The sequence below is a fragment of the Pterocles gutturalis genome, unplaced genomic scaffold, assembly GCF_000699245.1.
Source record: "Pterocles gutturalis isolate BGI_N339 unplaced genomic scaffold, ASM69924v1 scaffold24820, whole genome shotgun sequence".
NCBI lineage: Eukaryota > Metazoa > Chordata > Aves > Pterocliformes > Pteroclidae > Pterocles > Pterocles gutturalis.
The window spans coordinates 13,533-30,141 of record NW_010141560.1 but is presented as its reverse complement, the minus strand read 5'-3'; the positions used below and the strand labels follow the sequence as shown (position 1 = coordinate 30,141).

At 41.8% G+C, this 16,609-nt stretch overlaps 1 protein-coding gene across 1 annotated transcript in view; it reads right to left on the bottom strand.

Annotated features, from left to right (window-relative positions):
* Nucleotides 1–16,609, bottom strand: part of LOC104469539 (anthrax toxin receptor 1-like) — a 56,236-nt gene that overhangs the window by 26,299 nt on the left and 13,328 nt on the right. The window contains exons 4-12 of the mRNA XM_010084079.1: nucleotides 15,175–15,256; nucleotides 15,038–15,071; nucleotides 12,999–13,078; nucleotides 12,820–12,888; nucleotides 12,536–12,616; nucleotides 12,365–12,425; nucleotides 5,529–5,627; nucleotides 3,148–3,217; nucleotides 1,939–2,017 (exon numbers count right to left, since the gene is read on the bottom strand). Of these exons, the coding sequence (XP_010082381.1) occupies nucleotides 1,939–2,017; nucleotides 3,148–3,217; nucleotides 5,529–5,627; nucleotides 12,365–12,425; nucleotides 12,536–12,616; nucleotides 12,820–12,888; nucleotides 12,999–13,078; nucleotides 15,038–15,071; nucleotides 15,175–15,256 (655 nt within the window). The remainder of the gene's footprint in view (nucleotides 1–1,938; nucleotides 2,018–3,147; nucleotides 3,218–5,528; nucleotides 5,628–12,364; nucleotides 12,426–12,535; nucleotides 12,617–12,819; nucleotides 12,889–12,998; nucleotides 13,079–15,037; nucleotides 15,072–15,174; nucleotides 15,257–16,609) is intronic.

Sequence of the window (16,609 nt, the reverse complement as noted above, 5' to 3'; positions counted from 1 at the left end):
GCAGATACACATACCACTGCTACTATTACTCCAAACACATATTACCTCCTTGCTTTGTAGTCTTTGTTCCCAGGCATTGCTTTTCCCATGCTAAGTGCTCATATAAATTGCTGAGATACTTGCCAGCAGCAGCTTGGGAGTTGCTGGCAGCAAGAAGCTGAGTCCTCTTTCAAGGATTAAATACACAAAGTATCACAGTGAAGCTGGTCTTTCAAAAGCAGACAGCAGACTTCATGCAGATGAACAGAAATAAGCACAGGGATCACACAGAGTCTTTAGGAGTAAAGTGAGGAGAAGATACTTACTGTACAGGAAGGACAGAAGGGCCAGCTGGGGAGGAGAGCTGAGGAGGCCAGCTGACTGCTACCCACAGAAAAGGAAACGCGAGAGGAAAGGAAATGGAGGGAGTCTCTAAAATGAGAAGAGTGAAATGCACTAAATTAAGACAAAGTTGGAAACTGAACTGCTGACCTCCCTGCTTGTGGGATGTAACCGGAGTGAGACAGTCTTTTATTGTACCAGCTGAGAATCAGGCTCCATTCCTCCTTCACATTCAATCTGCAAGAGGCTGGTCAAAAAACATCAGATTGACAGAACTGGAGATTGGATTCCTCTCTTTATCCCAAGGCTACTGAGAGGAAAGATTCCTGTCTACGCTCTGGCCTGTAAGAATCCCAGCTAGGGCTAAGACTTCAGTCTTCATCAGAAATTAATTACATATGGGTAACTAAATGCATCAGTTAACACTTGTGTTTCACTGCAGACTTGAAAGGTTTTGTTGCACCTGAGGTAGAAGAGGGGAATAAAATGTGGAAACATCAGTCTTCAGTGTAGAAAATTTGGAGGAAATTTTTGGAAAAAAAAAAAAAATCAGGTGAAGCAACAAACACATCTCTGCTAAATTCGGAGTTCCCACACTCCAGACTTTTTCATCAATCTGGTGTGAGATTTCCCAGCTTCATTGCTGAAAACATCAGAAAGTGAGGTTTGCAAGTTACAGTCACTGCCTCTATCTTCCTTCCTGCTGTTCTGTTCTGCAGCTGTCAAAAAGGCCAACAATGATTACAAACCATTATGACAGTATTTGGCATAGGCTATAAAAGTCCTTTTGACACTAACAACAATAAAGCTCAACTTTGACACAAAGCATTTGCTGTCAGGTACTTCAGCAAACTCTCTTTCATCCACAAGCACAAGGCCAAACCTTTAGCTACTGTACTGTACTCTACTGTACTTTGCCCCAGCTATGAGCATTGCCTATTTTTACTCCAAGGCAAGGAAGAAGTCTGCATATCTAGTAGCCAGCTTCTTCTTTTTGATTGTTTGATCCCAGGATCTGAAGCTGCTATCTCTTACTGGTCATCCCCCATGACACCAAGAGAAAAGCAATCAGCTCCTGTCACTGAAACTGTAAAAATGCCTTAGCAAATCCTGAACTAGTAAAGGCAATTGTGTGGGTCTAAGAACAAATGCTCTAAGTTCCAACCAAAAAAATAACCATGTAAGTTTAGAGGACCTTCCATGCTGTAGCCCTTCCAGATCCAAGTCCTGGCAGTTGCACCTTTCATCCCAGATCCCGTAAGTGCTCACAAAGCTCAACAGGCTGTTGCTTCCTGATGCTCCTTCCCTCATTTTCCCAGATTCCCTTTTAGTGAGATCCTCACTTTGAGGATATCTCTTTCCTGGGATAGGAATAGTTCTGGTGTCTTTTGTTGTAATTTTTTATTCACTAAACCTATAATGATGTATCCACCACCAATAACAATTTAATCTTAACTAGTCTGGTTATTTTTCAAAGAACTGCTGGGATCCTGTCAATAACTGTGATGCAGAAGCTGTAGAGAGCTCATGCTCACTCAAGAAGGCTTTGCCTGAAGAGTCACTGTCTCTTTACAAGATCCCATGGTTTCTCTGTCAAGCCCCATTGCAATTACTTACACACTGTGTGCTGGTGATGCTGACAGAGCTGGAGATGAATGTTAGCCCATTGTTCATGCTGACTTGTAGGAAAACCACCCTAAAGCACAAAACAGATACACTTATCTTTAGTGTCATCTTTATATCCATTGTTCCCTTTTTTCTGGCTGTGTTTTAGCCATTGGCTCATGAACACGCATGGATAACAAGTCCTGCTGAGTCAAGACATTTTCATGGCTTCAGGTGCTTACCTGCATTTGTCTCTCTGCTTGCCCAGGAGCTACCCTTTTTATGTTGGGTCTAACTGAGTTGGGGCATATGCTCTTTATTAAAAAAACTCCGTGCCACCTGGGGCAAAGGGCACTAGGACAGTGAGTCATAGCAAAGTCTCAGACATTTGCAATACTATCCTAGATAGCACAAGAAACTTTAAGACTTTAAAAAAAAAAAAAAACAAAACACCCTTTTCCTTTTACATCCAAGTAAATCCACAACACTTGTACTTAAGTCAAGGGGGGGTAAAACCACTGAAATGTCAGTCAAATTAAAGAATAATCTGGCCCTAGCCATTCTCCAATATCAGAGAAATGGTCCAAGGTGGGGAGGGGGGGAACCCCCAAAAACACAACCACCAAACAAAAAAAAACCACAAAAAAACCCGCACCAAACAAGCTTCCCTCCACCACAAACAGGAAAGGTGAGGGAGGCGCTCCCCCTTATCCCCAGCAGAGTATTTAAGCACCCACAAGATCACTCAGGGGGAAGGTATGGCCTTGTGCCACATTTTCCAGGAGTCTGCAGGATTACAGCAGGTAAAAAATACCAGCACTAGCCAGAGCATGGCAAAACACAGGAAGCAACATCTACAACAGCAGCAAAGGAATTAATCAAACATCTCTTTTAAATGAAAATGAAAAGTTTGCCTGGTATTCAATTACCTTTTGGTTTGAAAAAAACAGGATGCAGGAACATAGGAGAAATCATGATTCTATGATATAGGACCATGGTCCAACAAGGCCTTTGGTTAATATCTGCTAAAGACCCAACACTGAATAGAGCTATGCTGGCTCATACTAGGAGAGGATTTGTCACAAAAGGGATGGAGGTAATCCTGTCACACACACACAAATTTATTAGCTTGGCACTTTGGGCAAAATTCTGAGCCTTTATAATGACATCCTCATCCAGAAGTCCCCCCTCTCTTGAAATGTGCTGGAAAGCAATACTTACTGTCCAGCATCTTCTATCACTGGGGCAGGACAAAGTAAGTAAGTGTCGTGAACAAAGGTTGGCTTTTCATCTGTAAAGAAATGAATATAACTGAATGAATATGAATGAATATAACAAAGAAATTGTCCCAAGCAGGCCCCCTGACAGAGCAGCATTGACACCAATGAGACCCACAGATTAATTCAGTCTATAGGGAAGTACCAGTATTCCCCAATCGTACTGATTACAAAGCCAAGTACTATGACAACCATTCTTGTTGATGCAAATATGTTATCAGGCTAGAGATACTACAGCTAAGAAGTGGAAGTACATCTCTGTTTCTGAAAGCAGTGAACAGCCATTTGTAAGCCAGTTCTGAGCAATATTCATCTTGCCGATCTGACACATGCATGCATACTCTACTCATACTGAATACTCTGATCCCACAAGTTACTCAAGGAGACAAAAATGCAGGGTTCCATTTTTGCCTACCCATTTCCAAGCACACACACGAGAGAAGCCAAGGCTGCACTGTTTAAGCCCAAGGAAAAGGAAGAACAGAGATGGGGTGGCGCAAAACTGGACAGACACTGGAGGAAAAAAAAACCCATGGCTGGTCATATACAGGAGACAGGCAGAGAGGGGACAGGACTGATGCTCCTGTGAGGACCAGTCCTGCATTAGCTGCTGTTTTTCCTGTCCCCAACCTTCCCTCTGAGGCAGCATCATCCAGAAACAGCCTATGTTTATAGCAGTCTAGTGCAAGCAGCGTCAAAACCAAGGCCATAGGTGTCTTCCTGCCTTCCTGTACTTCACTGCTCCAGGAGGCAGCAGTGCTAATCCTGTTGCTTCTTGAAAGTTACATCCAGACAGCCAAGTCCTGTGAACACCGAGAGGAGGCCCAACAGTAATCCTGCATTGCCACTCCACTAAAAATGCACAATCTGAGGCACAAGATCAGACAAGTCACTGCTGTGACCGCACCTTAGCTCCAAATGGCCCAACAAAACAACTAAGGTGCTAGTCCAGAGAAAGACTTATCCAGAAAAGACTAACCCAAGTGAATTAGGGGCTGGTAAAAGCTGCCAGCTTATTTAAACCTTAGAGGCTTGATTACTTTCTACTTCAGAAAAATAAATTAACTCAACCAACAACAAATATGAGAGTTGTTCCTTCATGCTTCACCCACCCCAAGCACATCTGAAGATATCTACTTTGTCAGAGATGACACCATGGAAATTATAGTGATATGTTTTAGGGCCAGCCTGAGGGGGAAAAAAAAAAACAACAAAAAACAGCCACCATAAATCAGTGTCTCATCACAACATCTGTTGCAGACCTAACCCAAGCAGAATACAGCATGAAGAAGATGTGGAATTATGGTCATTTTCCTCCCATGTACATCCAGGCCTGGATTGTGCAAAGTCTAGTCAAGGTTCCAGTACATTAGGGACAAAGAAGAAAAAACCAAAAGTCTGTCTATCTGGTAAACCACGAGAACCAAATCACTGGCAAAGGGCATCTGTACATGGAATGAAAGTGAGACCACTAGAGTTTATTTTACACAGCCTCCATGTAGGTAACTAGGATGGGAAATGAAGGAGCAATTCATGTGCTCCCTCTTGCAAGTGAATTCACTGCTAGGGAAGGCACCAGTCTGACGGCGAGAGTATATGAAAGCCTCTACTGTGCTCAGTCAACAAGGGCAGCATATACAGAACAGAAGCAAAGCTCCCCATCCCACACTGTGCTTCACCCTGCCAGACATACACTTCTTGGGAATCAGAGAAGACTGCTGAGAAACTGGACACTCAATCTTTTCTGACCAGTCAGTCCTTTGCCTGGCTGCTGAGACAGCAAACAAAAGACCCTGTTTAGCACAGTGATGACAGGGAGTTTCCATGTTACATGCTCTCTGCAATGAGACCAGCAACTGGCATCAGAGAGGAACAGAGCAGGCCTGGGAAGGCCCTGCTTTATGGTGAGTGGCTCTTGAGCTGGTGAATAAATAGTCTGAAGACAGCACCAGGGAATCAAAGACAGCATTACTTCTTTTTACTGGTGATGAACAAGAAAATAGGGAGCAATTTTATTTCTCCCTCTTAAAACCTGATACTCACTCCTCACTGGCTGTATGCACCTCCTACATGCACCATTATAACGACACCGAAACTCACTGGGCAGCAGCATGCCCCACGTAAGCCTTCGTGACACAATGCCCACAGGTCACAGGATTGAATAAGGATAAATTTCAAGCTTCTGTTAGGTGTAGATCCATAACCAGCTCCCCCCACACCCACTGCAAGGACCCCCCCCAACATGGAAGAGAGGTGGGCTGTCACCTATCACCCATGGATGACACAGCCACGGGGTAAATTGAATCCATCACCCTTGAAACTTACTGATAGTAAGGCTGTCATTCAGCTTGAAGCTGCAGAGCACCTGGTCGATATTTCTTGCATGATAAAAGCCGTTGCCTCTTACCACAACTTGAAAGGATTCTGTAAATAAAAACAGGAAAGTTTTGAAAAACAGCTCAAATACAGCATTTCTTTACAGAGTGATCTGAAGTACAGCATGACAATGGCTCTTCTCTTCCCCATACCTGAATCAGAACATTCACACTGACACTCTCAATATTCAGCAAAAAAGGCCAAAAATCCCATAGTGGCACTAGTGCTTCACAGAGCAACACTCATCTCAAGGTTGTTCCCACAAGCACCCCATTGACCCCCAATGCCTTAATTAAAGGTTCCACAGTAACACTGTGAGCCCGACATGGCTGATGTCATCTTGTGATTCCTCCATGGCTTTTGGACCAGACACTTCCGCTAACCATAAGCACCAGTCCTTCCTCCTATCTCCACAGCAGATGGCACTTGACTTTCAGTAGCAGATCTGTTCAGTTAAGGTCTCCCCTGAGCCTCCTGTCCTCCAGGATAAAAAACGCAGGTCCCTCAGACATTCCTCGTAAGACTTGTTTCTCTAGGCCCTCCACCAGCTTCATTGCTCTTCTGCGGTCGTGCTCCAACACCTCAATGTCTTTCTCGTAGAGAGGGGCCCAAACTGAACACAGTATTTGACGTTTGGCCTCACCAATACCAAGTACAGGGAAATGACGATCACTTCCCCAGTTCCGCTGGCCACACTCCTTCTGATACAAGCCAGGACCCTATTTGCCTTCTTGGCTGGAGCCCAACACCAAGCCACAGCCCCGTTCCTTTTGGGGTTAGCCTGAATAGCCAGGCTAGGCACAAGATGCACCAGGAGAGGAAGCGGCAAGAGAAACTTCCCTCTAGGTCACAAAATGCACTGTAGCTGCTACCTGGCTACAGAGATAACATCTTTAATGCAGGCAGGTGGAGAGACATTACAAATTTGTTCTGTGCCAAATGTATTTTTGAAGCTCCCCTTGATGCTATACACAAGAAGCTAGCTGACAGCCAAGACCCACAGCACACAGCAAGGGAAAGCACGGAAGAAGTTGCAGTTTGACATGTCAATCCCCTGCTTTAGCTGAATCCTCCACAGAGCTCACTTCTACCATCCACTGAGCAGAATTTGAGACCAGCAAATACCAGGATACCAGCACAACCCCAGACCAATTAATTTTCCAGCTACACATAGGAAAAGAAGAACAAACTTCTATGAAGTTCTCCACTAGCAGCAAGTAAAACCATGAACAAGTCCACATGCACTATCAATTATACTTTGACCAACGTACTAAAAATGAGAGGAAAACAACATTGATATGATTGAGGGAGCCATACCTAATTTTCAGCGATATGAGATCTGGCTTTTGATAACATTTCATATGATGCCCTGCCATGTTATTTGTGTGCTTTGGAAGAAGAACTTGCTATTGGATAACACAAGGACCAAAGGTGGCTGCAATACATATTTAGGCTGCCTGCTCTTCACTAGCAAGCTACTGCAAAGTAAGGCAGCATCAGGATATGGGGTGCTTCCGCTTTTCCGTATAAGCAGCTTGCTCTGGAAAAAAGGCATTTCACCACACTGAGATCTAATGCAACTCTGGGTGAATTGGACAAGGGCACACACAAGTTTTGATCAAACACTAGAAACTCACTCTGGTTTTCCTCATGGTAACTTTCCCTTGGAGCAGTGCTATGAACTGACACAGGCTGCAAGGAACATGAAAATCAAAAGATATTTTGGGAGGGGAAAGAAAAAAAAATGACTGGAGTGCATATTAAAGTGAAACACTTGCTGAAGAATGATGATCAAATCCGAGACCTCACTAAGCACGTCTTTAAGGGAAGGTCTATACCTCCTGGTTCCCACTGGGGGTGGAGGGCACTTCTTTAAACAAATAAAAATGGACTGTAGAGCAGATTCAGCTGTTTCTTACTCCAGTAAGAATCTGGAGTTACTCTAAGTCCAGTTCAGGCCCTGAGCCATTCCACATCTAACCCAGCCGATATGCTGAGAGTGATTCTTGATGAGCACCCCTACTTTTGCCAGCAGAGCCAAGAGCCATGGCCAGCCGCGAGGGAACTGGGCCTCTGCCCACCTGCCAGAACTACCTGCCTGGGACCACGCATTACCCCAGACTTGCTTGTAGCCAGCCCACTCCACAGTGACTTGAACACCCAGCTAAGATGATTATATCTCTTTTTCTCTCAATTTTATATTATAAAAGGAACTTGCTTTTATAATAAAATAAAATTATACTTAGATTCCCCCCACCCAACCCCCCAAGAAATAATGGCCTTAAAAGGCAACAGCCACAAAGGCTTAATTGATAGGTATTTCCATGGCTTTAAAAAGATGCAGCAAGTAAGAGGCTTTCAACACAAAATATTGTAGGTAAAGGCCATATCTAGAAGTTCAGTCTTGTCAAGACAGTTTACCTCTGCTGCCCTTCCTTCCACTGTCACTGCCACTCTGCACAGTCAGTTATGAACAAGTGACTGGGCAGCAACCTGTCCACCAATACAAGCTGACAATATAGTTTCAATACCAGACTTGCATGGAAATGTAAATAGCTGGATTTGGCTGTTGCTGTTAAGAAGCCTGCCCCTTCAGATGTTCCGGAGCATTAATGTGTTTTGGATGATGGTCTGTTGAAATGGCTAATTCCATTTAATTTTGCGCCCTGGCTCTGGCTGCGTCCTTTTCTTCCTTAGTTACTGTCAGATCGTAGATTGTAGCTTTTGACAAGACAGCAAAGGGAAAAAGGTCAGCACTGAAATAACCGGGCAGCGCTGGCAGCGAGATGGTAGGTTGAAGCTGGTGTGCACTGGCTGTGCTGTCGGCTTCGCTTCTGTGACTCTGATGAGAAGCTGACGGCTTGCATCCACACCTGGTAGTTGATGTGGCCAGTAGGATGCCACATCCAACAAAATCTTTCAATCACATCTGTGTACCATAAGCATAATCAAAGCAATGATGCTGTCAAGCAGGATATGAGGCACCTCCAATTCTGCACCGATAGCCTATTTACAGGCTGCATGTCTTGGTCACTTTAAATCAGAGGGAACAGGAAGGAACCAACTACATTGCTCCACATTGGGGATGATGAATTTTCAGGGTCAAAAAGCATTAAGCATCAGATAGCTGTCACAATGTGACGAGATCAATTTGTAAATGGACTTGCCAGATAGCTTCATCACAGAGAGCCAGAGTTCCAAACGGAATTGTCACCACATAGGAACAGTTTCATCAGAATTTTGCTAAACCTCTGGCAAGTCAAAAATTAAGCTGAGACAACCAGTAATCACCAGCAATCACCAGCACAGTGGTAATTATGAGTTGCAAGAACAGCTACAAGAAGTGGGTCACTCTGCTCTAAGCCCTGATCATAATTGGCTTCCACTGAGCAACACAAAGCTCTCATGATCTTATATCAGGTTCTAAAGACTAGTAATAATGCTGTGTAAAAGCCAAACTGATCATGAACTCCTCACTCAAATAAGTTTCATACAAAAAGCATGAGCAGAACCACATTTCAAGGTGACAAAAAGCAAGCTTCTTTGCTGGATAATCATACAATGGTTTGGGTTGGAAGGAACCTTAGAGATCATCGAGTTCCAACCCCCCTGCCATGGGCAGAGACACCTCCCACTAGACCAGGTTGCTCAAAGCCTCATCCAGCCTGGCCTTGACCAACTCCAGGGATTGGGCATCCACAGCTTCTGTGGTCAACCTGTTCCAGTGCCTCACCACCCTCACATTAAAAAATTAATCCTAATACCTCATCTACCCTCTTTCAGCTTAAAACTGTTACCCTTCGTCCCATCACTACACTCCCCACTAAAGAGTGCCTTCCCGTCTCTCCTGTAGCCACCTTTAGGTACTGGCAGGCTGCTATTAGGTGTTCCTGGAACCTTCTTTTCTCCAGGCTAAACAAGCACAGATCTCTCAGCCTGTCCTTGTATGGGAGGCACTCCAGTGCTCTGACCATTTTTGTGCCTCTCCTCTGAACTCACTCCAACAGGTCCATGTCCTCCCTGTGCTGAGTACTCCACATCTGAACACAGTACTCCAGGTGGGGTCTCACAAGAGAGGAGTAGAAGGGGGAGACTCACCTTCCTCAACCTGCTGGTCACGCTTCTTTTGATGCAGCCCAGGACACAGTTGGCTTTCTGGGCTGTGAGTGCACATTGCTGGGTCATGTTAAACTTCTCAAATATATAATGTGACAACTTATTGCATTCTTTCAAAAGGTCTATTTTTCAATCAAAATTTTGAAATGCAAGTTTCAATTACATATATTAAAAAAAAAAAAAAAGTCCTAACAGAAAAAAAGGGGGAGGAATGCTACATTTCTAGAAAGTCCTATGTTGTAATTTTCAGACAGGTTTTTTAATGCAGGTCTATATATATTTTTATATAGGATTCAATGGCTAGATATTTTACCTATACATTATCAGTAAACTATATCAGAAATTACCTAAATTTTAAATGCATTAGAACTCTGAGATGACTTCACAAGCTTCAGTATTTTTTGCATAAGTCCAAATAAAGTACATTAAAAAATAAATCACATTACATATATAATAGAACTATATTTGACTGTCCAGTGAACTGCATTCAGGATCCGGATTCACACTACCATGAAAAAAGTTTTTCAACCCCAGGAGATTCCCGCCAGGAGACAGTGGTGCACACAGCTATAACGATGAACCACTGGCTAGGTTGAAGTAAGTGGAATAATAAAGGATAATAAAGCCAAGCATAAGTGTAAATATTTGCAGCCTCATACTATAAAACCTCTTGCAGGAGTTCATTTCAGATAAGGCTTGCAGGACTAGACTCATAAAAGCTATTACAAACCTGATTTTCAGTGCTAAAAACCATCTAACCCACAATGACAGCATGCACCAGTCAGAACTGTAGTTTTGGTTTCCTCCTACTTTCAAGCTCCCTGCTGCTATAAGCAAAGCTTCAAGAACATGAGATCCAAGTCTTCATGCCCTGGTGATTGAGCACCACACTTCACCATATACCAGCCTTTGCTGGACAGCTTTGTGAACAGGGACAGAACAAACCTCTGAATTTAAGTTAAACAAGTGCCAGTATTTCACATAATCAGCAGCAACACACAGAAACCGGTTCTGTGTTTTATATTGTCTTTCAAATAAGGCCAAAGACACCAAAAAAAAACTTCTACTGATGCAAGTAATGCAAAAAACCCCAAAAACTAAGGAGAGCGAACTATTTTTAATTGTACTTCCTTATATTTAATCACTTTTGTGATAAATTAACTACTTAGCAAGCTTGCCAAAAAAATAAGTTTGAACTCATGAATCAGGAGTCAAACTGATTCCTTTAAAAAAAAGATAAATTTTATTTTTTGCTGAAATATATCAATTTTTGAAAAGCAAATTTTGTGAAAAATTGTTTTCTCCAATATTTTGGAATAATATTTTCAAGTTTCCAGTTAAAAAAAAATAGTTTCAGATTCAACTTTCCAATACTCTTAACATTGTGCCAAACAATTACAGGGATACTTCTGAAATCCCTATTCGTGCACTCACATTTTCATGTACCTAAGTGCAATTCTTGGTGAACAGAGAAGCCTACAACAAGTTGCTGCACAAAAATTTGCCTGCTATACAATAAGCAAGCAAAAAATAATTTATCACTATGAAATAAAATAAGCTTTGAAATGTCAAAGCTTTAAAATTGGTTTTGATCATCTCCACAAGGAGATGTTTAAAAGCAAAAACATTCCTTTTTTGATTTTTCCACAGCAAGTTTTTATGACAAACATCTATTCCACAATTACATATTTAGGAATAGTTCAAAAGATACAAGGATATTTGATTTTAAATTTAAATATGCAGGGCAAGATCAACATTGTGATCGGTATGTGGAAGTGAAAAGTGAAGAGTTTCTCTTCTCTGTGATATTTATTATACTTTTTTCTGAGTTGCCTATTTTTATCTGTTTTCAAGGTCAGCTTTCATGCATCACTGCTAGTTTATTTTTATGTGCTCATTTTTACAGTGTATAAGGAAATGAACACAAGACAGTAACATCACATCTACATAACCATGATGGAAACTGTACCTTCCAGCAAACCTATGGTGTCACTCTTACTCTGCTGCAATAGTCTCTTAAGTAGACAAAAACGCAGCAAGTGAATCACTAACATAAATGAGAACAAATACAAGATAAATATATTAGATGGGAAAGGCATGAAATTATCAGCAGGTCCTCTGAGGATTTTTCCCATTTACCATATATGCTAGCAGTTCTTTCATTGCAAAAAAAGACTAGTACTTTGGGAAACGCATCAGGTATCTTGGCCTACGCCAGTTAATTATGTCTGGTTCAATAAACCCGAAATTTCTGTGAATGTTTTTCAAAATCTTGTTCTAACCGCTGACAAGTCCTAGCAGATGCCAGGAATGCAGCCTTCCCAGGAATTTGTGAGGCATTGCCTTTAGACTCTAAAACACCTCTGGCAGTCTGGCTTTACATCACTTTGGTCATTTCTTTCTCTCAGACATTTTTAAAAGTGGTATCCCGATTCCCCAAGTGCTACCTCAGCCAACTCTCCAAGGTAGCATTCAGCTGCAGCAGCTACATGTTTATTGGCACAATTTTTTTCCTCAAGCTGAGAAGGAACATGCAGGGCTTTAGCCATAGCCCGAGGGGATGCTTTAACACATCCATGGGCTTCAGCTCCGATACCACATTAGGTAGTTACTGACATTTCATCAGTGTCATTTATTTGCCTCATCGCACTGTTCTTGTGGAAACTTACCTCCTGCACAAACACTCGATGGTTCAGCCGCTAGGATCTCGATGCAAGATTTCTTGAGAATCTAAAAGATTTAGATCGTGATATTTTTGGTAATAATTTTTATCTATACTTTATTAATGCAGGAAAGGGTACAAGCGTACCCTTTTCTGGGTTTCAGAATATCCAACTTACTGAGTCAATGGTTCCTCTCAGGGCATAAAAGCCTCCCGTAACTGGAAAAACATGATCGATGCTGTCAGCAATTGTTGACAGCTGTGAAGAAAGACAATCATAAATCATGAGGAAAACAAAATTACAGTGAACAAAACTGGGTCCTTTCATACTTGTTAAAAGACATCATACTGACACAAAATGATTTATGTCTCAAGTAATTAAATAAATGCCTTAATCTGATGCTGTTACTTGTGCTGTGGTACAATAGAAAAACAAATCAAGAAGAAAGCAAAGAAAGTTACCTGAGTTTCATTGAAATCTTTCACTCCAACACAATAAACAATAGCTCCAAAGCTTCTGGCTCTGTTGGCCTAATAAGAAAAAAATGCTATTAAATGCAAAGCTGTGTAATCAATGGAGCAACAGCAAATGCATAAAGGTTTAACATAAGCTAGTTTGGGTAAACGTGAAGGTGACTTACTTCTTGTTCTGCATAATAAAACTGAACGTCTTGCAATTCTCCATCCGTCAGAGCAATAATCACACTAGCGGTTCGAACTCCTACATGGAGGATAGTTAACATTGCATACAGATGACACAAGATTCAGCAATCAAAAGAAAGCTTGAAGTGAGGCATTCCTTTCCACTGCCAAACAAATACAAACCCATAAGGCCTGACTCTCAGCCTGATTTGTATGGACTTTAATGGAGACACGCCAGCTGAAGGTCAGATGCATAATAGCATGCAATAAGCCAAAACCTGTGCACCTTCATATCACAAGCATCTCTGAAGGGGGAGTACTACTCTAACAAGGTCCACATACAAATGTCTCTGTTCCGAGTAAAATATAGCACCCACTGAGATTACCTCTAGACCTTTTGTGGGGAGAAATGGCAAAATGCATCAACAGAGAGGGAGAGGTTTCCTCTCTTATCTTAACAAACATGTCTCCATACAAACCTTGCGCAGAGATTGCTGTAGAAGGTACCACTGCAGACGGAGCTTTCCTGCCATCCTACCTTCCCCTCCAGCAGACTTTCAAAGAGCAACCCCACTGAACTGCACATGAAATGTGCTTCTACAGGAGTGTTCAGTCCTATACTTCTCACACAAGAGCTGTCAGGGAAATTCATACGAATTCTGAGTGTGGGAAAAACTTAAGATCAGGTCCACTGGAGAAAATTCATGTCTTGTGATAAGACATTTCATATCCCACCTAAGGTTAAGTGAAAAGGTTGCATAGGCTTTGGATAGCTATATATGCAATGCAGTATAGAATATAAATCCATCTAGAAAAATGCAACATGTCAACAAAATTAAACTAAATTAATATGCAAACTATAGTTCAGTCAACAATTCTGCTTCAATAGATCTTTAGCAAAGTAACTAATATATATATTACTATCAGGGAATTACTTGTTATTTTTTCAAAATAATCTGTTACAATTTCCAGTGTCTTTCTCCATACTGTCTGAAATTAAAGACTGATTAGTTCTGACAGGTTTCTTATGCCATGCAGTCCTTCCCATGTCATGTCAAACACAGACATGAATCTTAAAAAAATGACCTGCAACTTGGCAGGGGCGGGGGGGCGGAATAGCTTGGATTTCTGTATTCCTCTTTTTTTTTTTCCTGCCCAGTATGCTTGAAAAAGGCTGGAAAAGGAGATCTTTTGTTTCCTTTTGAACAGTTCTTTCTTCCCTGATATTTTAGCTTATAAATCCGGATCTCATCTCTTCCTTTTTCCTTCCTAATCAACTTACAGATAGTTGACTAGTTCTTAGCTATATGTTATGAAGAGGTAAAGTAGTTTCCAGTTGGACTCTTCAGGACTCTTGATTTCACTGACAGAAGTGTCTGAGAAGCCACACAGAGTTGCTGCTGAAGACTCTACACTCACAGACTTTTTTACTAAAAAGGCACTGACCATTTCTCCACCTTCCAAAGAGGCCATCAGCCCACAAATGAGAACTATCTCACACCAGTGTACAAACCAGGCAAGAAGTGTTCAGTTTAACTAATCAGGCCTTCTCTTGGCACAGGCAAAAAACACAAATACATTTTCCTCTTGAAATTGAGTAAAAATTTACATTTTAGGAACTCGGAATCAGATCCCAAATCATTCACACTGATGCAAAAATCTCAGCTGACTGTATTCATACCTACACTAATGAAAACAAGGTATGAGGTAGACAGGGCTGAGTGTGTCAGGACATAAGGGCACAGAAAAAGCTGGGTATTCCTGTACCCTGGGTGCAGGACAGGCAATTCTGGCCGTAATGATTTGGTCTGTATTCTGCACTGGGTCAGATCTGTGATCATACTGGTCTCCTCTGGTCTTAATAAACCATGAATCACGCATTTGAAAGTAGAGCTGTAGACAAAATGGAATGTAGTGATTGTGTAACACCAATTCCTTCTCCAACACTTCTCTTGGAGGGTTTACTGCAGGTCATATAAAGAACTATCATCTCTGTCTTTTCAACGCAGACATATAATGAGGGATATACAATGCCTACCTCCATAGGTTTCATGGTAAATCTGCTCATTTGCCTGCAATGAAGTGCAGAACATTGTTAGCTCTTAAGTACAGTAGCAGCAAGAAAAGCAAAGTTTATACATATAATACAAAGAAAGGAGGAACTGTGATATGTACCCTTTTAAATCCTTCATGCATGAATGTGTCTCCTCCAGGCACTTCGTACTGAAGAATGTTGAGCCCTCGTCTTATGGCTTCCCTTTGGATAAGAAAGCACAGGAGAAAATAATTTTATTAAAAGTTCTGTTTTGTTGAGAAATTCCTGTACCACAGATAGATTATGCACCCTGTCAGTACACTGAACAGAGTACCTACACACCAGCTAAAACATTGATAAACCCGAGATTTTTCAGCCAAACACGATCTTTCAGCCGATCACCCATGGGAGCACAAAAATCAGACATGATACAATGTTAGGGCTAACAACATTTAAGGGTGCAATTCTGTCCCTGCTCCCTCATTCTGGTACGCTGTCAGGCAAGATGAGAGTGAATAAAGCAAGTGACAGATACTAAACTCTGACAAAATGCAGATGGAATTAGAATTTAAAAGCTTATGACCCTGTGATGAAAATGGGACAAATAAAAACTCTGTACTCAGTCATCAGGACAGTTGGGATTAGGACTTTTCCATTATGAAGACAGATGCCAAAAGATAAGAGAACAGGATGGCAATGATGAGAATTTCCTGTCCTAGACCAGGGACTGATCAGCCTTCCTAGGGCACAGGCTGCTCCATGGTAAGAGATGGACCATGATATCATGACCCCTATTGCATAGCTTCTTGCTCCACAAACACGTATCTGTTAATCAAGAGGATCACTCAGGGAAATTATTAATTTTATTGATCACTGACCACTGGAAGACCCTGACCCTTAGCAAAGTTTTCATATGTCAATGGAACACAAATAAGGTCAAATCATAAAACAAATATTCAACAGACAAGATGTATGAAGTCCAAACATCAGTCCCAGATGCTATGGGTATCCTCTTTTTAAAAAGACAGTGAGACACTCTCTAAGCTCCATTTTGCAACTGGGCATTTTAGGCAGCACAACCCCAAATACAGAGGGAAGAGAAGTCCACATGGCATGAAGATAAAATTAGGAGCTGAGATTGGGGATATTCTTAGGGAAAAAAAGCACATTTAAACCCTTTCAAATAATAAAATGACCTGAAAAGGCACAGAGAATGATCCCTACAGAGAACAGGAATTTAGGAGAGGGAACGTTCTAATACCATGTTCAACATATTGCCACAGGGTTTCTGTCTACTTTCCACCTTGCAAAGAGTAAATCCTCCTGGGAGAAGTAAGCAAGTTTGAACTCAGTCACCAAGGTACAAGATGGAGACCTGAGCCAAAACTCAGTGGAGCCAGCAGAAACGTAAGACCACTGGCAGGGTTTCTGGCTTTGGATGAGGACCTGGAATAAAAAAAATGGAAGGGGGTTGTTCTTTCTTTGAAGGCTGCTTCAGAGACCCCTTTACTACTGAGGTCCTCTCACACAGAGAGAAGCAGTAGTAAAAGCAAGGGCTTTAAGCTGAAATGAAAG